The sequence below is a fragment of the Cydia strobilella genome, chromosome 18, assembly GCF_947568885.1.
Source record: "Cydia strobilella chromosome 18, ilCydStro3.1, whole genome shotgun sequence".
Classification (NCBI taxonomy): Eukaryota; Metazoa; Arthropoda; class Insecta; order Lepidoptera; family Tortricidae; genus Cydia; species Cydia strobilella.
In genome coordinates this window covers 3,835,011-3,856,410 of record NC_086058.1, presented here as the reverse complement: position 1 = coordinate 3,856,410, position 21,400 = coordinate 3,835,011, and the positions used below count along the sequence as shown (strand labels likewise).

Below are 21,400 nucleotides of genomic sequence, written 5' to 3'. Positions count from 1 at the left end.
GGAAAAATTACTGCCTTGGGTGAGACTTGAACTCACGGCCTCTGGATCCAGAGGCCGTGAGTTCAAGTCTCACCCAAGGCAGTAATTTTTCCACTTTTAAATTTATTCTAAGCTTAATAGCAGCATCGATCGCAGACGTTTCTGCTTGTTAAAAATTAATTTAAAGTGTAAAAAGTTTTCCTTTCCTATCTTTGGGAACTAACGGTTTCAAGAAAGGACCAACGAGTGACCAAAAACTAGTGACCGGAAATAAACCACAGAAGAATTGAAAGGAAATTTTCTTGTGTACAAGCTCCTCTTTAGAACACCGTTCTAGTGTAGTGTAGTGTAGTGTTAGTAATTCAAGTTGTAGCAATACATGTAAGTGTACATGTAGATCATACTGAACAGTTTTACTGTGGGACCAACACTGAAATCGTGAAAAATAGTACATTACGATACAAGTGCGATAAATTAAACTCGATTATGTTATAGTTATAACTCGACACTAGTTGCGAATTAGCTATTCGCACATGTATCGTGCGACGTTTTACAGTACATATGGTCCTTTAAGTTTTCGACATAGTTGCGTAATGAGCTAATTATCGCACTAGTGCGGTAAAGTAGCACCATATGTACTGTAAAAGATGTTTTATACATTCCAGATGGCCAGATGTTAATGTTTTCTACACGGTGTTTTTAAAGTCAGTTAATTTCAAGGGAGCATTCCTGAGCTTAAATTAAGTAACTTTCTTAAAAACCGGTATTCTAATTAACACCATTTTGGAAATAATACCAGAGTGTTTCATGATTGAAATATTTATTCTCACAGGTCGATATGATGCGATAAATAATCAGTTTAACAACAGCTAAGTGATATTAATGAAACTTTAATAAACAATGAATTACCGGTGTTCTTTGAATAATATCTACTAAACTACAATTTGCGTGCAAAAGATTTATTAGTACTAAGTGGGTGCGATTCGATATCTAATCTATGAAAAACAAGTGCATTCCAAAAGTAATAGTTGATTTCCCTGTGTAGCGTATGAGATGGCTCAGGACAAGTTAATATGGAAGATCGTGTTGGATTTCTTTATATTATGCTGTTGTAAGTATATTTTTTATTATATTTAAGTACATATATAGGTATATGTGCACTTCAACAATCCCATGTGAAGCCATTTTTGAAGTAAAACTTCTTTAGGTGCGACTGGAGGGAGTAGGGGATAACTCAGATTTTTTTTCTAATGGAAGTAACGCACAGGACACACGTCAAAGTGCCAACATAGTAAACGTCATCGTCAAAAAAGTTTTACTTCAATCGCACGTAAAGATTACACGCACACACTTTTCTGAATTGGAAACTTCATAGCGTGTTGAACTTGTATAATGTAGCACAACTAGGTGAACTAGGTTCTAGTTATCTAGTTAACCTACAGGAAAAGCAGATATTATGTATACTGAAAGAGAACTTTCACGCCTGTGTAAATGCCTGTGTACTGTTCGTACAATATAAACAAACGAAAGCTACAGAAAAGGCCACTACGTAATTATGATGGATATGCTTCCATGTCCTACTACTTATTGCTGTGGCCAGTGGGTATAATTTACAATACCTATCCAGCGATGAATATTGCACATCGGTCTTTAGAAAGAGACAAAGAGAGAGAGAGAGAGAGAGAGAGAGAGAGCGCGCTCTACGAAGCAGAAATTCCGATGTGCAATATTTATCGCCGGGTACCTGTAGTTAGGGCTGATGATATGAATGTTGAGCACCCAACACAATTTTAATAAATAATTTAGGGTGATCGATCGCATGGAAAATACTCTCGTCGATAACGCTGTGAATAATCACGATATCATCTTCCCACTCCCAGCGATATTGAGCTTATCTCCGTTATATTAAGCTTAGATAGTATGCGGAAGTTGTCCTAGTTTTAGAAAAATATACAAATGATTGATATCTTGAGTTCCTTATATAACTAGATATAGTGACCTGTTGTTATTATGGTATGGCACAGGCAGGTCTGCCTCTACACATTGTCACAAACCTACAAATAATTTAAAAGGAGCATAATTATTTTTAAGGTCATAATTTCTCAACATGTTTCGTTCTATTACTTAAGATGATCTTTATCTAGCCGTTCACGTTGGCTAACTGACGCAGAAAAAACGTTTTTTTAAATGATAATATATTTTTTCGTGCTACGAAAATATTTAATCGTATGATCAAGGTGAGAAATACGCTCCATCAAAGGGCTTTAAGTGTCACGGGAGTCTGAACAATCGTGAAACTATTCTAATACTTACTTAGTAAAATTATTCTTAATCAGAATTTTACCAAAGAATGCTCCAGCTAACCCTTGATCCAAAACCTCCTGACCCAAGTTAATTTTTGCTGTTCAGAAGGTTATCAACGGCATGTTCGATTTGACGACCGTTTATGAATAATGCCATAAGTTTTTATATTTTCAGTGGCCTCTCCCCTCCTGTACTTCCAGTTCTGGAGCAAGCCAAAGCTAGGAGGTTTCTTCGTGGATGACCACAGCCTCCACCTGCCGTATACACAGCAAACTGTACCTGAGGCTGCGCTGGCGCCGGCTGGCTTCGCTCTTGTCATTGTGACGGTATAGTACAAAGCTCGGAGGTTATCGAGGATGACCACCGCCTCCACCTGCCGTATGAAGAGCAGACTGTACCTGGGTGTGCTGCCGCCGGCTGGCTTTGCTCTTGTTATTGTCACGAGTAGGGTAGATATGCCGATTCCCGACTACATGACGTCAGCGTCACGATGACGACGTGACGTCGTGGTCGGAAATCGGCATATCTACCCTACTGTCACGGTATATTTAGTTCAAAACGTCACACAATTTTTTTTTACACTGAAAACTAATTGATATGCTAATAAGGGCTCATTTAAAAGGAGCGCGAACTCTCATGCGTGATGCGACTGTAGTAGTCACATCCTGCATCCAATTCAGCCGAACGATCAAATACCTACCGCATTGTATGAAACTCCCATGCGAGTTCTGGCACCGCCTAAATGTGCCCGAATACAATACCACAATTTATTACATTGCAGTTAGGTACTACTTGTTATTCATATTCACATTTATTTCCTAAGATGGTTACTTAACATACCACTTCCAGAAAATCTTCAAACTTTTACAAGACTTTAGATGAGGTGTTAGACAGATCCTCTTTAGGAAAACGTTGTTGTTCTTTTCTTGTGAAGTTTTCATAAATATATGTCTTTTGCAACTTCTGTCCTTGACTTGGGACTTAGATTCCTAATATCACTTGTCCTGTTTCTAATTATTTATTAGACCCCCAAACTTTGATGTTCCCGTTGTAATTAACAACAGTGCCCACAGTGCTCTTTTGCTTTTGATCTTGTGCCGGTCTGTCTTGCATTAAGTATTAATTTCCGTCCTTTGTTTAACTCGTTTTCTTTTGTTCTCTATTAAGTTTAGAATTCATAACAAGTAACAAACTAGTGTCATGATTCGTATCGTATTGCATACTATTACAATAGTGAACGTATGGCTTGATTTATGATGCGGCAAAATGTTTGTTACACATTGCGAGGCTAAGGGTCACTTGCGCCATCCACTAACTCGGGGTTAACCCGTTAAACCTGGAGTTATCAGTACAATTTAACGCTGTGTTAACGGTTAGGTATCTCCGAGTTAGTGGCTAACCCTGGATGTACAAAGTGATCGATAAACCAAGCGAATAGCCCCGGAGATGCTGGCTGGACGTTGCGAGGGATGACATGTGTCATTGGTCTTACTAAAGAGTATGCCGAAGACCGTGCGAAGGATGCAGCCGGGATAAACGCGAAGATTAGAGAGAAAAACGCCAATCGGAAAGCATAAATGTGTGCGGGTGACAGACTATGCCAATAAAAAGTCATGTTACTGCAGTCATATTACTGCAATGTTCTGCCACTAGAGTGCAGCACTAGCCTTTTTAATAAACCATAGCTTATACATACTGTACCTTTAACAGGTTTTTGACTAGTTTTCAGAAATAATAAAATATGACATATCAATATATATATCAACATCAAGGCGGCTTGTTTACAGAGGGCCTACCGGGAAACGCGAATCCAAAATTTCGCTATCGGCCTCTTTATCGCTTGAATATGCAAGAGTGACAGAGATGTTAGATAACAAAATTTCAATTTTCTTGTTTCGCTATAGACCCTCAGATTGTGGTAGTGGCGCCCCCTGCGCAGAATTTCGCGTAATATTCCCTATTAGTGTTTTTGATAAACCTTTACATCTCTTCCAGATAATAATCGTCGAATATGTCCGCGACAAGAAGGGCCGGAGCGTCGGCGAGAAGTTCTTATGCGACCACCTGATCCCCGGCTGGGTGTGGACCAGCTACGTTACCATTGGTATCTTCACGTACGGCGCAGTCGTGCAGCAGGTCACGTCCGAGACTCTGAAACATATCGTTGGGAGGCTTAGGCCGCATTTCTTTGATGTAAGCAAGTACCCGTGCACAGCCAGCAGCAAGATCAACTGAGCGGACAAGGTGAAAATGATATGTACACGCTCTTATTCTCCTAAAAATATATGGCTAACATATGTGGCTGCGATAGTGCGTAACCTTAGTATAGTACCTACCTATTAGTTTAGTATCATGTCACTACCTGTGAGTTCATATAATTGGCTTCCTGTATCTACTATAATTTTTATGTTAATGTCACAGCTGTTGGATCTCCAAATAAATAAAGTTGTATTCAGATCATTTTGAACATCTCGCCCGCTGAGCTACTTCTGCTGCTGACTGTGCATTTATGGCTTAATAAAGATGCGATAGAGATGCAAATAGTGAAGTAATTTGCATCTCTATCTATGATATCTACCTGGGTGCGATAAGTACCATCTCGGTATAACTCTTAGCTGCGTACTCCTCGATCCATCAGATCTTCCTTAAATGTAGTGTACCTAACTAGTGCTTGATAATAACATTTTAATTGGGTACCTACTTTTGATTATTGCTTTATATGTGATCTATCAAAATTGCTTTTAATATTTCTAAGTACAATATTTTTTTGGAAATAATGACATAGGGCTACAAATAAATTGTTTACAATAACGGTGAAAAGTTGCATATTGTTACTGGAGTTTAACCCAAATTAGAGATACAATGGATACGCGTCACATATCGCGTCATTCGCACCTTCGTCTCATTTACAGTTACGGGTGTTAACGTTTCTTTGTCAATTTCGTATGCTTACGGTTATTTTGATGTTTTGGAAAGACACCCATTGTTCATTAATGTATAGGCAATCATAATTACTACAATACTGTCACACTTACAAAATTACTCTTTGTACCTATGTTGATACATTAGAAAATAAAATGTACGATTATTATGAGTAATTTATCAGGTATAATAGGTATTTAAAAAATTCTCCAAACAAATTCTAGCGTAGTTAAGTACTTACATCACTCTTTTTTTTTGTTTTTACTAGCCTAATTTAGTGTCCCACTGCTGGGCAAAGGCCTCCCCTCGTTTCTTCCACTCGACCCTGTCGTTTCATGGCATTTTCGACTCTCATGGCACAGTTTTTCTTATGCTCTTAGCAATCCATAAAAATCATACTGTATTTAGTAGTAGTAGCCAACAAAACATCATTGAGCTAAAGCAATGTATTTCCAACTTTTCTTTCTCCTTTCCAGGTCTGCCGTCCGATCTACAACGCGTCAGACCCTGCCAATGCCAACGGCTTCATCCAGGTCTTCACCTGCGCAGACCCGAACGATTCGCGCACGAAAGAGCTCAGCCAGCTCAGCCTGTCATTCCCTAGCGCGCATGCAAGCTTCGCTATGTACATCGCCGTATTCTACATTGTGAGTATAATCGTTAGTTTTCAAGCTGGCCCTTACGGCTCTTTGTCTATTGTAACTAAAACCGCACGTGCTACTATATCTGCAAAAACAAAGGTTTAGTCATTGGCGTATAATTCTAATCGGGACTAGCCCACTCTCAGAAACCAGTGTAAGTGCGCTATCCGATAACGCTCCTTTGTTATAGCTCCTCTACACGATGGACCATCTTAGTGGCCCACTAAGATGGGCCAGCGTGTAGAGAGGGTAGTGGTGTCGGATGGCTTATGGCCCATGACACATTTTAGATTGGTCCTATAGCGTTCGACTCGCCGGCACTCAGTAACGGCAGCACACACATGCAGCCTAGCAAGATATTTTTCCACTAGTTAATTTTGAATCTTATTGAAATTATTTTTCATAGGAGTTGTAATTCAATAACAAGTTAAAGTGACCGAACCTTTTTTTGTGCAGGTAAGTAGCACGTACGGTTTTACTTACAATACAACAATGAGTTAGTCGTAAGGGTCAGCTTGAAAACTAACGACTAAGACTAGACTAGATAAGAGTCCGTCTAATCTAACTTTGCACCGACTTCGTGCAACGTCCGACGTCATGTTTTCATAGAATTTTGTCATTTATGTTAACATTGCCACACTTTGTCATTGCAAATACCATGCAGAGTTTTGGTCCGACTCTACTGCATTTAAAGCGTCAAAGACAAGGTTTATATCAAGGTCCAAGTGGACCATAAGTATGCTGAGACCCATAAGTTAAAATACGGCTGCCAAACATAACGTATTGATGGGGCTCCATCTAGTCTTGCTTTAAAGATCTAAGTCTGTATTTACTAAGAGCAGGCATGGCTCACTCCTAGATTTCGTCGCGTCGCTACAAGTACATGCGGCCCACACCAATTTTGGTGTCTAGCAGTAGTAGTTGCCGCGCACCGCCACGGAACGGACGCTTGCTCGCGCTTTATCTCTCGTAATAGACGTGTTTTGTTGGAGAGTGAACCTTCTGTACCTAGTACTATTATTTATTCTGTGCTAAGAGTACATGCAAGTCTCGGCGAAAAATTTAAATAAACTAACGAGACCCTCCCTTCTAATTCATACATTTAAATAATCTTATTTGGTTTTCAGATATACCTCCAACTGAAATGTAAATGGCGAGGTTCGAAACTGCTCCGACACGCAGTGCAGTTCCTCATTCTGTTGGCTGCGTTATACGTTGGCATATCGAGGGTTGTAGAAAACTTTCATCACAGAGATGACGTGGCTATCGGCTTCGTCATAGGAGCCATCGCGGCCGTTCTAGTGGTTGGTCACTTTAATTGTCTTAAATATAACTATTTTGTAGACTCCCGGATTCGCAAAATGGTATTCAAACACCCGTACACGAGAATCTTTGAAATACATACACGGTGGCTAAAAAATAAGTGCATTTGCCAGCCAAGGAGGTTTTGAGATTATATTGAGCTACTTTTACTATGGGACAAACCCCGAAATCGCGAAAAAAATGTTGGCTGTTTCATACATTTTGGCTGGTCCAGTTTCTATGGGAGGGTAAAAAAATTTTTTCGCGATTTCGTGGTTCGTCCCATAGCAAAAGTTGCTCAGCGAGATTGTAAACTGACGGGTGCTTGCAATTTTACGGTGACATCTACATAAGTATATCATAATTCATTAGGGTGCGGCCAAACATACCGCAATTCGCCGTGCCGAGCCGCTTATTTCATACAATTTTAAACTTTCTTAGATACCTACCTTGGTATAACGGGCTCGGCACAAGGCCGCACCATTAAATATTAGATCAAGGTCATCTACTTAAGTAGGAACGTAGGGATAAAGTAAAAAAAAAATCCCCACTGCGTGTAGCGCTGGTAGGCAACATATTTATTTCCTAATATGTACCTATTATGTTTTATTAACGATGCACATTCTGACCGAACGAAATATTCCTTGTTGACTGTGCGACCTTAAAAGGGTCGAATATCAATAGGGGAATTTTTAGTAAACCATAGAGTAACTATTCGGGTTTTTGAAAAGTTTTCAGAGATAATAAAATATGACATTAATGCATCAAGGCGGTTTGTTTACAGAGGACTTACCGGGAAACGCGAATCCGAAATTTCGCTATCTTTATCGCTCGAATATGCAAGTGACAGAGATGTTAGATAACGAAATTTCGATTTTCTTGTTTTGTGATAGACCCTCAGATTGTGGTAGTGGCCCCCCTACGCAGTTTCGCGTAATATTCCCTATTACGCACAATGCAAAAACATCGCATAAAGTAACTCATTCCCCTAGCTAACATTTCAATTTGAACTAATGTTACTTTCAGGTGAAATTTGTGCTGAAACCCAAGAAGTACATGTCTGGGACGTGGCAGGAGACGCAACAGCAGAATATCCTGCCGCGGCCGGTGTTGGCACGGTGACTTGGCGACTTTAGAATTGCAAACTAAAATATGGCTTTGCTTGGCTTTTGAGTGGACTTGAGGACGTTATTTCTGCGCATGTTTGAGAAAAAATCATTTTTCTCAATCATTAGAAACGCGCCAGCAAAAGATTTTTACACAACATTGTCGGTCTAGGCCTACAAATTGAGCTGTGTGTTCTATTCGTTTCGTTACTAGCAAAAGGAACTGAGTACTGAGTTAAGTATGAAATCGGTTTTTTGACGTTAAATTAATTTTAACGTGACTAAAACTATATACTGTTATTATGTAGGTAGGAATTATATAGGTATTTCAATAGGTATGTCAGTAAGAGCGTTTTCACATTGTCCGGTCCGATATCGGAAGGAAGTAAAATGTAACATATATGTGCTTCTCCGTATTTATTTATGCATTTAATGAATCATTATTACTAAAAACTAACTTAGTGCCAATGGCACTCTCCTGCAGATGTTTTTTCATAGGTCCGACATCCGATATCGGAAAGGCGCTTCCGATAAATCAAAGATAGATATAACTCCGTAATAGATAGATACAGTCTAAGGAAAAAACGTGCCTCGAAAATCAAGAAAATTTGATTCTCGTTCAGAGGGCGCTACTAGCTTTGGCCAACTGTCGTATAGATGGCGTTGACGGTTTCGTTTGTTATTTAACAATTTTAACGCATATCAGTGAAAGAACATGGGTCAAAATAATAAAAATAATTAATGCAAATAAAAAAAATCATTTATCCATATCTAAATACATTTTATCGTATTTTTTAAAATATTTATTTTTAGTTTTAAAGTGTGTCGACAGATGGCAGTGAATTTACTGGGGTTACAAAATTTAGTATGACTTTACCGCTCTAGTATAAGTTACTCTATGGATAAATTCAGCCATGTCGGAGCCCCTTGTCAGCCGCTGGGCCGATAATATTTGTTTGTGTGCGTATGTGTAGGCATAATGCTTGTTGTAGTATGCGTGGCCGATAAAGACGGCGCCCGTGCGCGCCCCCGCGGCCTGACTACGGAAATATAGGATCCTGCATCCGATATCGGATCGGACGATGTTAAAAACGCTCTAAGGGACGTCGACATAAAATAGTCGACCTCGATCGATGCCAAAAGTTAGACCAAGATAAGAAATGGACAGCATACGCAGTGCAAGTGTTATATACACGTCATAATTCCATAGAAGATGGACGTTTAAAATAACACTTGTACTGCGTGTGCTATTAAAATCGTTGCAGACTTCTTGGTCTAACTCTAGGTATTTTTTTACAAAGGGACTAAGTTGTTCTTTGACCTTTGGTGCTAATATTGATAGGCGAGCAAGTGAGAGATCCATAATTGAACCACGTGCGTAGCGACTGGTTGGAAAAGTGGAGTCTTGAGAGTTGCGAGTTTCAGGGCACGAAGGGTTAAAGAAACTTAGCTACCGAGTGAAACACAACTTTACACCATAAGGAAAATAGTTACTAAAAAAAACATTACAAATCAAACCCAAATGAACGCTATTAAATATTTATCATTCAAAATCATCACTTCATCAGTTATTGAAAAATAAAGAAAGATTTTACGAGCTGGTGTGGTGAAAAATAAGTTGTTATTTTATTTCATAATAATTTTATTGCTGGCGAATGTCGTGACGATCTGGTTTTTAACTGTCATTATATTGTATGGGGGTGTTTCTTTTTTCTAAAAAATGAAAACTTGGATTATTAATAACGATTGATTAAAAGAAAGAAAAAGTGTCCCCAGTATTTCATACAAAATTTGACGATCCATACAATATGTATGTGAAAACTAACATTTTTTTCTTTTTTTAAATCGATAGTTCTGATGTAGATCGTATTCGGAGTAGAAATAACCTAAAATTAGATACTTTTTTGCTTTTTTTCTGAAAACCCCCGTATGATTCAATAAATATCTATCAGGTAGGTAACCTAAGACAAAGTACAATTTTGTATACGTTTTGTATCCTTCCAACACATACAGAGTTAATGCATTGAACCTTATTGCACAATAGTTATTTGTTATACAAAGGGTGCAAAGCTGTATTTTACCCGCGAGTGTGGAATTGAAACACGAGCAAGCGAAAGGATTCTATAGTTGAACCACGAGCGAAGTGTTTTAACACACAAGAAGTAAAATACATTTGCACCCGTGTGTAACACAAAACTTTTCCCCTCACTATATCGAGGAAAGTGCAGCATCCAGAGGCGTTAGATCATCTTCATCACTGGAATCACAATTTTTTTACGATAATACGATATTATAACAGAAAACTGGAAGTTGTATATTTTTACGTGTCGGAGTCGGTGAGAATTTTTTTGTTGCCAATGTTGACATTTCTGACGATGCGTTTTGAAATTGCATCGACTCAACTTGTGCGTTCAGAATTACATGCATCATCATTAAGAAAAACAAATGTCTCTTATGGAATTTAAGGTCTACGACTTAAAATCTATACATATAATAAAGCGGAAGAGGGTCGAAAGTCTGTACATGGAAGATATTCGAAAAAAAATTGCCTGGGGATACTTAGAATCGATAACAGAACACATTCCAACAGTTTTTAGAATTTTTGTCTGTTTATCTGTTTGTCTGTTTATCTGTTTGTCTGTTTATTTGACCGCGCTACAAATGAAAACGGCTGAACGGATTTTGATGCAAACTTTACTAATCTGTCGAAAAAATCCACGGCCAGGTTTTAGGCTATAAAAATTTGAGAAATTTTACCCCTAAGGGGGTTAAAAAGGGGATGAAAGTTTGTATGGGGTTCAAGATTTATTTTAAGCTAGCAATTTGAAACTTCGTAACAAGATATATTATTGAAATACAAGAAAACTAATTTCAGCGTTTTTGAAAATTCATCCCCTAAGGAGGTGAAATAGAGGTTGAAAGTTTGTATGGAGATCAATTTTTTTTGAGTGCGTTACTTGAAACTTTGTATAATGAGCATATTATTATAATACAGGAAAAGTGATTTTAGCGTTTTCAAGAATTCGTCCCCTAACAGGGTTAAAAGGGGGTTGAAAGTTTGAATCCATTACAAATGCTTTGAAACTTCTTAGAAAGGTATGATAGACGATTACAAAAAAACTAATTTTGACGTTTTTGGAAATTTAACCCCTCAGGGGGTTGAAAAGGGGATGAAAGTTTGTCTTGGGGTGCAAATTTTATTTTAAGCTAGGAACTTAAAACTTTGCAAAACGTTATTATATTAAAAAGCAAGAAAATTACTTTCAGCGTTTTTAAAAATTCATCCCCCATGGTGGTGAAAAAGCGGTTAATAACTTTATCTTGATAACTATATCATTTTAGCTACTAGGCCAAGTTAGGTATCGATTTTGTATAAATCGGGTATGCCGAATTCATTTATGATATCAAAATGACACCATTCCCGAGTGAAAACACAAAAAATATGAAAAAACTTTTTTTAATTTCTCTTTACGCTTAAACCGCTAAACCGATTAAGATAAAATTTGGTATAGAGATAGTTTGAGTCCCGTGGAAGAACATAGGGTAGTTTTTAACCAAAAAAATGGAGACTGCGTTTGCATGGAGAAGCGGCCGTGCCTTTCCTCTTAATAATGGTCACGAAGGTGGGTACTTTAAAAAAATCATTTTTCAGTAAATGTCAAACGATTTGGGACTTAAACGCGTTACCATGCCTTGCCGAAAAAAATCGAATCTTTCGCAAAAGTCTCGCAATGCATTGCGGCCACAAGGGGCACGGTCTCAGGAGACTGAGAAAAACCACGGTGAGAGACTCAGTGGCGCTCTAGCCAGGCAGGTCGCTTCGCTTTCGGCTGAAACGGCAAGCCAGCGCGAGTTCGATTGTGATCCCAAATATATCGTACGTAATACATATGTAGGCGCAGATCCTGACGGAGTGTGGCGCCGGAGAAGCCGTGTTCATCCCGCGTATCCTTCTCATTCCGAGCAACTTCCCGTTCCGCTTCAAGCGCCTACAGGTCCCCGTGAGCGTCTGCTTCGCTATGACCATCAACAAGTCGTAGGGGCAGATGCATTTCAAACTCCGAAAAAAAAAAAAGGGGCAGACGCTGCCCGCCGCCGGCGTCATTTGACTGATTTGACTGGAGGACCGATTTGGATGACATGATTTTGATGGGAACACCCAAATATTCCGAAATATGTTTTTCCGATTTTTATAACCACGACTTTCATAATCCCTATTATTTATAAGTCCGAAATATCAAAATTACGATTTTTAAAAACACGATGGAATAAAATCACGAATGTGCTATTTCCGAAAACTTAAAATCCGATTGTCACTTGATAGAAAGCTTAAAGTTCCGATTTTACACTTTTCCGAAAATATTTTTTTTTCCGAATTCCTAAATTCTAAAAAATCATTGTCCGATCGGAAATAAAATAATTCGGTATTCAGAAATTCGGTTTTTTACAAGATCGGAAAAATGAAATCCGTGATATTCAAATGAAGACTCACGTTTTAGTAATTATTACGGGTACCTGTCGTGCCGCATCATGTTAAATTCGGCATAAAATATGTTTGGCATAAAAATTCGGCATAAATAAATTAGACAGAACTGCGAACCTGCGAACCCGATCTGTTGCTAGAAGTGGGTTAGGTTAGGTTAGAACTGCGACCCCAAAGAAAACGAACTGTTGCCAGAAGTGGGTTAGGTTAGGTTAGAATTGCGACCCCCAAGAAAACGAACTGTTGCCAGAAAAGTGGGTTAGGTTAGGTTAGAACTGCGACCCCCAAGAAAACGAACTGTTGCCAGAAAAGTGGAAATTTAAAAATTGGGATATTTAAAATAGGAATCACGTTAATTCGGAATAAGGGCAATTCCGAATTCGTGATTTTGAAAATCGTAAATGTTAAATTCGGTGTTTGCCACCATCGGAATTGTTATAGTCGGAATTATGAGTTCGGAATTTACAATATTCGGCTTTTTGGGTTTTCGGAAATATAAATCTTCGTGATTTTCATCATTCGTAATTATGACAGTCGGAATTTTGATGGGTCGAGCATTTAAAAATCGGAATGATAAAATTCGACATTCTAAAATTCGAAATAAAAAATTTCGGAATTATGTAGTGTACCCGAATTGCATAGGTACAGTCAAGGACGTTAAACAAAAATGGTACTGTATCGTTCGAAATACACCTATACTACTCTATGCCATTTAAATCACGACAAAAAATTTGAATAAGGGCAAAAAAAATATTCATTTTGTAGTGTAATTTTATTTAGTGGTAGCAAAGAGGATATAATATTATAGAACGGTACTGTCATAGTAAATTTTGTAACCACAGTAAATTCACTGCCATCTATCGACACACTTTAAAACTAAAAATGAAGATTTATTAAAATACGATAAAATGTATTTAAATATGGATCTTTTTTATTTGCATTAATAATTTTTTTATTTTGACCCATGTTCTTTCACTGATATGCGTTAAAATTGTTAGATAATAACAAACGAAACCGTCAACGCCCTCTATACGAGAGTAGGCAAAAGGTAGTAGCGACATCTGATCGAGAATCAAATTTTCGTGATTTTCGAGGCACGTTTTTTCCTTAGACTGTATCCATCTATTACGGAGTTATATCTATCTTTGGTGGTAGGTACCTAATTGTAAAATATTTTATCTGGACTACAGTCCTCTAGCGTATCCATCTGTCAACTTTACTTTAAGTTCTGTCTCCAGGGGACAGGCAGATAAATTAGGGGTGAATTAGCCGCTTACTGAAACAGACCGAATTCCACGCAGGCGAAGCCGCGGGCACAGCTAGTTATTAAATAAAGCTAAATTTGGTACTTTTTATTAAATTCTCAAACCATTTATTTAATGATAATTAATATCGAACGAATCATTATTATGAGCGATTTACGTTTTGTTATCTGTCAAAAGCTACTTAAACACGCTCCATCCAAGGTCAAATTACTTTCCCCACTAGTGGATAAAATGCGTTTTTCCCTGCTTGTATTAAAGGATAAAAGAAGGCTTTCCGAGCTAGTGAGGGGAAAAAATTATACCTATGCACGGTTTTTGTATCTTTTCTACACTAGTAAGTTGTGCAATAAACTATAAATTTTATGATCTGTGTTATTTTTTCGTTAGTTCTACCACTTACCTACCACCCGTCTACCCTTTACCTATAACCTACAGTACCGGCCAATAATATATCACCTCCATGTTTTTACGGTATATCTTTGTTAGAGATAATATAAAAGAAATTTATTTCTTGTTTATACTTAAATAACCTCTTAGGTATTAATATATAAACATACAAAACGTCAAATACCTATGAATACAAATAATGACATGAAGTAACTATTAGTCAACCCCGTTCGTTATCGCTCCCGGTGCAAAAGTGCCCATAATGCTCACGGCATTGCCCCGCTGGATGGCTATGGACAGCCTCTGCACCAGGAACGATTCGGAGCGGGGGTCCTCTCCCTTTTGTCTAAGTCGACGGCCTATGTCACGCACAAATTGTTTTGCGTCAGCACCCCAGCAGCCCGCCGTTTCCACCGCAAAAGGGACGAAAATATACTCCGAGCCCAATGGAGCATACTTTTGGCCCTTCCCCGCCGCCTGAGACTCGGCCCCCGCCCCGGCCGCGCGTGCTGTGCGACTGATGAGCTGATGCACGTAGCGTCCCAGACCAAACACCGTCCTCTCTCCCACGGCACTAAAGTTAGGCCATCAGGCCGCTTGCCGTCCTTGCGACTTAGACCCGGAGGCTCGAGCACGGATGGAACGCCCGCTGACCTGAGCGGCCTCTGGACCACGTCGTTCAGGGCATGGTGACGCGGATGCCTCCCGACGCATCGCCGGCAACTCAATGCATGATGGCCGTCAGCCCCTACCGTGGAACCGCAGATGCATACGTGTGGTTGACATACATCGCAGCCCAGACGGAGAGCGACGGACACCCGCAACGAGTCACCGTCGAGTAACGTGCCCAGTTGAGGGAGGGTAACGCCTGCAGCCAAGCCCCCGATTCCGGCCGCGACACTGCCAGAAGCCTTGCGCGGTCCACACCCGAAGCGTTCCCAACCAGACCGTCTAAGGTGACCTTACACCCTACGTCATCCCACGCGCGCTGGAGTCTTGGGTTCTCCGGGACGGACGCACCTGGGTTGATAGCCAACCACTGCCTCACAGCGTCGGCCACATACGGTATGCAAACCCCGTCGCCATTTAATGATAAAATGTTAGCAACTAGGTCAGCAACCCCATCGGCCGACGCCAAGAAGGCCGGCAGGCTAACGTCCCCCAAACGCCGCACTCCAATGCCTCCGTGACGGATGGGCAAACCTCTCTTTCTTATTTTATTTATCTCTTTTTATTTATTTGCGAGTGACTTCCACCTCACTGCTTTAGGTAGTTTAGTAGTATTCCTTTGTACGAGCGATGAGAAAAATTGGCCTCATATAATGGTTATTTCATAGAAGTTTTTTTTTTAATGTATTGTCAACTTCTTTTTTAGTAGCGATTTTTAAGTAATAGGCTGAGTCTCCTATTGATAATTCACAGTATTTCATTGCAGTATTCATCATATTTGTATAAAATGACTAGTAAAATATGCAATCTACAAACTAACCTATATTTTTTCTCTATACAAGCTCATACAAAAACACTCAAAGGTGATATATTATTGGCCGGTACTGTATGTAAACTAAAAAAAAACCTTTATTATTAAGCAAGGAAAAAATTACAAACGGGGTTTTTTAGATTACGGTTTACTTATTTAAAATTATCATCAGGGTATCATATCTAAATTATCTAAGGTAGTCTGCTACATTTTCTTTATTATACTAATAAGTCCTACTAATTAAAAGTAAATGGGCTGTGCTCTGAAGAATTGTTTGACATGATGCCAACGGCCGCTCTCTATCACCGCACCTCTCGCCATCGGCAGTTCGTTCATCCTCACAAACTAGCACCTAAATGGTCGCGTACTATGCGGTTTAAGAGGAATTTCCTCCCGCGTACGCTTCGGCTGTGGAATGAGCTCCCTGCCGAGGTTTTCCCGAGGGGCTACAGTATGGGGTTCTTCAAAAAAGGAGTGTACAGGTTTTTAAAGGGTCGGCAACGCGCATGTAATATCTCTGGTGTTGCAGGCGTCCATAGGCTACGGTGACTGCTTACCATCAGGCGGGCCGTATGCTTGTTAGCCACCCTCGTGGTATAAAAAAAAAGTTACATAAATGGGCACCCGTAAATGTTCGTAGAGACTCTTATGATAAATTATCATTGATAATTAACTGAGTAATAAAACCTTTGACATAGTAAACATGTGTATAGAAATCGGACTTTGGATCTAATCATAAACTTTGATCGGTCTAATTGAAAGGTCGTTTATTTGTCGTGAGATTTATATTAATTTTGTATCTAGAAAGTAAATAAATTATAATATTCTATATTTCTATTTCTGAAGTCATCTTGTTTATATTTACTTACAGTCCAAGAGTCCATGATAATAATAATATGAAAGACTACAATTTTAGATCTGGGGTATACAGTGGGGTATACAGTGTAGTACTATGAATTATTGATGTTTCAGCAAATATTTCTTGCTGAAAAAAAACGTGTTTTTGTTGTTTTAGATTTGAAAACGTAGAACACGAGTTTTGCACCTAAAATAAGCTAATTTTGCAGCGGCTTAGCAAAAAACAGAGTATATATGTATAGATTATAAAGAATAGTGTATGTATATAGAAATAAGTTTGAAAATTGTGACCTGCGTAATACATTATTCCCAATAAATGATTTATATGTCTATAAGCGACGCAATAAACGTTCAATTTATATGAAAATATAACGTTCATAGTGGAGATAACTAAGACGGACTCTAATTTGATATAGTACTGCATTATTAGCTATTGTTAGATAAAAATACGTCGCGCTACGAGGGCTACCGTTTTTGTGCTCACCAGTTGGCGCCACTGTAGATGTAGGTCCAGAAAAACAGATCTCAAAATTCTTCTATGCTTATTTTTATAAAATCAATACGTTCTAATATACACAAAGGTATTTATTTTAGCGTCTAAAAGTACCAATTTTTTCAACCTGTTTAATTTTCCATGTATTTTATTAGGCACTTTTTTTTAAACCACTAACATTTGTTTACCATGATTAATCAAAGATGGACAAAGATTTACCACAATTATGAATAAGGAGTGAAAATTCCCGATAAAAAAGCTTGAAACCCCCAAAACTTCTATGCATTTGACATTTTGAAAGACCTCCATCTACACTAGCGCCCCTAGCGGCGAAATTAAACGCGGTAGCCATCATTTGTTTCTGGGACTTGCAACGCTTTGGTATTTTATCGAAACAATGACGCTAACAGACGTCAATTTATAAAAATATTTATGATAAACTACCATAACGTCCATAACTTACGGTCGGTTAAAAATATTTTCAATTGTTAATGATAATGATGAAATGTTTTGATGGAATAATATTTATATTAGAGGTTATCAAGTGTTGCGTAGTATAATAATTTGAAAATGAGGTGTTCTCCGGCTAAAAGTGGGTAAAGTAGGTTTATTGAACTTTGATGAACTCCAACTTAAAGCAAACATGTTATTGTCTAGGTATATACGAGTATGGATTATGCGATGGATAACACAAAAGCTAGCTATTCGTGATTCCCATACAATATGGATTCCACACAACTGCAGTTTACTTCATTCGTAATTCTACACAGTCTATATTTTATCGCAATCGGGATTCTTCCTATTCGCGATTCTACACAAAATTAGTTTATCGCAACTGCAGTTTACCTACTCCATTCGTAATTCTACACAGTCTATATTTTGACGCAATCGGGATTCTTCCTATTCGCGATTCTACACAAAATTAGTTTATCGCAACTGCAGTTTACTCCATTCGTAATTCTACACAGTCTATATTTTGACGCAATCGGGATTCTTCCTATTCGCGATTCTACACAAAATTAGTTTATCGCAACTGCAGTTTACTCCATTCGTAATTCTACACAGTCGATATTTTAACGCACTCGGGATTTTTCCATGTAGGTACCTACTTATTTATATCCGAAATTCATTTGTGCATGCTTGCAACATACAAGATACAATCAAAACGGTAAGAGCTGTGAAAAAAACCAACCAAGTGCGAGTCGGATTCGCGAACAAAGGGTTCCGTACCGTTTGTTGTAAGGTAACTTAAATATTTATTTTATTCTGTTTTTAGTAATTTCTTGTTATAGCGGCAACAGAAATACATCATCTGTGAAAATTTCAACTGTCTTAGTAATAGGGTTACCCTTTGGGTACGGAACCCTAAAAAGAAATGCGTGGGAAAAGTCACTAAATTCTCATAAGATGTAAATATACATATAAATAAAAGGGATGTTGCCAGGCCGAGTGATAGCAGGTTTTTTTTTAAACTACGTCGGTGGCAAACAAGCTTACGGCCCGCCTGATGTTAAGCAGCCTCCGTAGCCTATGTACGCCTGCAACTCCAGAGGAGTTACCTGCGCGTTGCCGACCCTAACACCGCACCCTCGTTGAGCTTTGGCAACCTTACTCACCGGCAGGAACACAACACTATGAGGTCTATGAGTAGGGTCTAGTGTTATTTGGCTGCGGTTTTCTGTAAGGTGGAGGTACTCCCCAGTTGGGCTCTGCTCTAGATCTGGAATGACATCCGCTGTGCTGTGCCCTACCACACAAAGCCAGTACCCATACCTCTCCTTCGGACGTAGTTTAAGGACATAGCCGGGTCCAGGTGGACCATAATATTGCGGGCCGCTTCCAGACAGAAAGGAGACTTGAGAAACTTCCTGCAAGAAAGTTTCTAATATATGGCACTATCCCTTTCGGCTATTTAGGGTTGTCAAATTTCAAGTCATTATCTTATCATCTGTGGTCGTGCACGCAAAGGGACGTCAAGATGTGCCAACCCTAATAATTGCTCGGAGCAATGCTGAGCCGAACGGAGCCGACTTTGCCCGAAGCTAGGAGTTTGAACCCCTGGTTCAACTTTACACACAGATTTTCGTACCTTTAATTATTTTTTAACTACATTCTACTTTCAGTTATACCTATTTATAGATTTACATCTACGCATACTCTTATCTCCCGCATGTTCGCCATAATATTATTGTTTAAGATCTTTCGATATAATGACGTCTAAAAACGATGTCAAGTAGAGTTTATCGTAGTGTCATACATACTTGGTAGGTGTTAGTAATTCTGTCCTACTTAAGTCACACGATCGTGCCGCAAAATAGCCGCTTCCATACAATCGAAGTTAAGCTCTAATTTAAAAACGTCATGCTTAAATTACATCACGACCGGGTCTGGCTGGGTAGTGACCCCGCCTGTGAAGCCGATGGTCCTGGGTTCAAATCCCGGTAAGGGCATTTGTTTGTGTGATGAGCACAGATATTTGTTCCTGAGTCTTGGGTGTTTTCTATGTATATATGTATTTGTATATTATATATATTATTGTCTGTGTACCCACATCACAAGCCTTCTTGAGCTTACCGTGGGTCAATTTTTGTAAGAATGTCCTATAATATGTATTTATTTATATTTATATCTATAAAACTTGGCATGAACATTTACGTAACATATATCTATGTCTGGTACTATTTTTCGTTGCTAAAAAATGTTATACAAAAAAATACTTTCACGATTTTTACTCATTATTATTAAAAACGGGGTGCCAGGTAATATAGGAATTACCTATAGACTGAAATTGTCCTAGCTGAATTAAGTACCCACATAATAAGTGCAAGTAGCGATAAGAGTTCGTCAACATCTGAATATTTTTACGGTATGAGTAAGTACCTTTTTATTGGTTATCGTTAAAAAATTAAAAAATAACGTACTTGAAAATTAAGGCCCTAAAGAAAAGAGAAGAAACGTATCACTTTCAGCCCGCTGACCCTGGCCCGGCTTAAATTACACTTGATAGCAAGATAAAACCATAACTCCTCATCGAGGTGATACAATTATATGAAATCACTTATACATGCACTACCCCCGGTTCCCCGCGATACAGGCAGTACCTAGTGCGGAGACCCCTGGAATGTCTGTAACCTTTAGCTGAGAATAAAAATGATCTTTACATGCTACTGTACTAAATTCCTATCTTTTTTTTATACTACGGCGGTGGCAGTCTCCGTAGCCTATGTACGCCTGCAACTCCAGAGGAGTTACATGCGCGTTGCCGACCCTAACACTCCTCTCCCTCGAGCTCTGGCAACCTTACTCACCGGCACAGGAACACAACACTATTAGTAGGGTCTAGTGTTATTTGGCTGCGGTTTTCTGTAAGGTGCAGGTACCTCCCCAGTTGGGCTCTTTTCTAGATCTGGAATGACATCCGCTGTCCTGTGCCCTACCACACAAAGCGAGATGTCATTCACAGTGCCCATACCTCTCTTTTGGACGTAGTTTAAGGACATACCCGGGTCCAATCTGTTGCTACTAGTCTCATATTTGTATCAGATGACGTAAATTCCAGTCCTTTTGGTACCTTTAAAGTGCCCGGCAGACGTACTTCCGGCCATACAGGAACTCGCAGACGGAGGAGTGGTTTCTGAAGCTACATATATAAATTCCTATCTGTTGCCACCAGTCTCATCTTTGTATCAGATGACGTAAATTTCACTTTTTGTAACCGAAATAGGTCCTTCTTTTCGTGCTTTCGGCCAATTCTAATCTTTTTTACTATTTTTTTCAAACTTAGCATCACTTTTATGAACGTGTGCCATGTGGCTTATCCCTATATCAGATGGCGTAGTAGATCATACGTTCCTCGCCTTTTAATTTTTATTATAAGTAGCTTATATATATATATATATATATATAGTTTGTAACCTAAATATGTGTTTGTTACTTTAAATAAATCAGTAACAATCAGAAAAAAGGTTATCTGGCAGACGAAATAACATATATTATTATATTACAATAGACACCATGATATCAAATCATGCTCGCTAATCTCTAAGTAACCAAGAGTAAGTACTTATTATAACGATTAATGTTTTAGTATTGTGTACGTTGTGCAATCTTTTGTTGCATGTGTAAATTGTAATAAAAAAGTATTAGGTACGCAGTAAATGCACAACTGTAAAGAGGCCCA

At 38.8% G+C, this 21,400-nt stretch overlaps 1 protein-coding gene across 1 annotated transcript; it reads left to right on the top strand.

Moving 5' to 3' along the window:
- Window positions 1–1,004: 1,004 nt before the first annotated feature.
- Window positions 1,005–9,598, top strand: LOC134749391 (putative phosphatidate phosphatase). Its single transcript, XM_063684310.1, has 6 exons — window positions 1,005–1,090; window positions 2,458–2,609; window positions 4,279–4,476; window positions 5,682–5,852; window positions 6,974–7,150; window positions 8,175–9,598. Exons 1-6 carry the CDS (start codon window positions 1,033–1,035, stop codon window positions 8,268–8,270), a joined length of 852 nt encoding a protein of 283 aa, XP_063540380.1. The 5' UTR covers window positions 1,005–1,032; the 3' UTR covers window positions 8,271–9,598.
- Window positions 9,599–21,400: the final 11,802 nt, after the last annotated feature.

Excerpts from the sequence above, each read along its gene's own strand:
- LOC134749391 (XM_063684310.1), top strand. The coding sequence starts at position 1,033 with ATGGCTCAGGACAAGTTAATATGGAAGATCGTGTTGGATTTCTTTATA. Across the intron at positions 4,477-5,681 it reads TTAGGCCGCATTTCTTTGAT|GTCTGCCGTCCGATCTACAA; the intron begins GTAAGCAAGTAC and ends TCTCCTTTCCAG. Across the intron at positions 7,151-8,174 it reads CCATCGCGGCCGTTCTAGTG|GTGAAATTTGTGCTGAAACC; the intron begins GTTGGTCACTTT and ends TGTTACTTTCAG.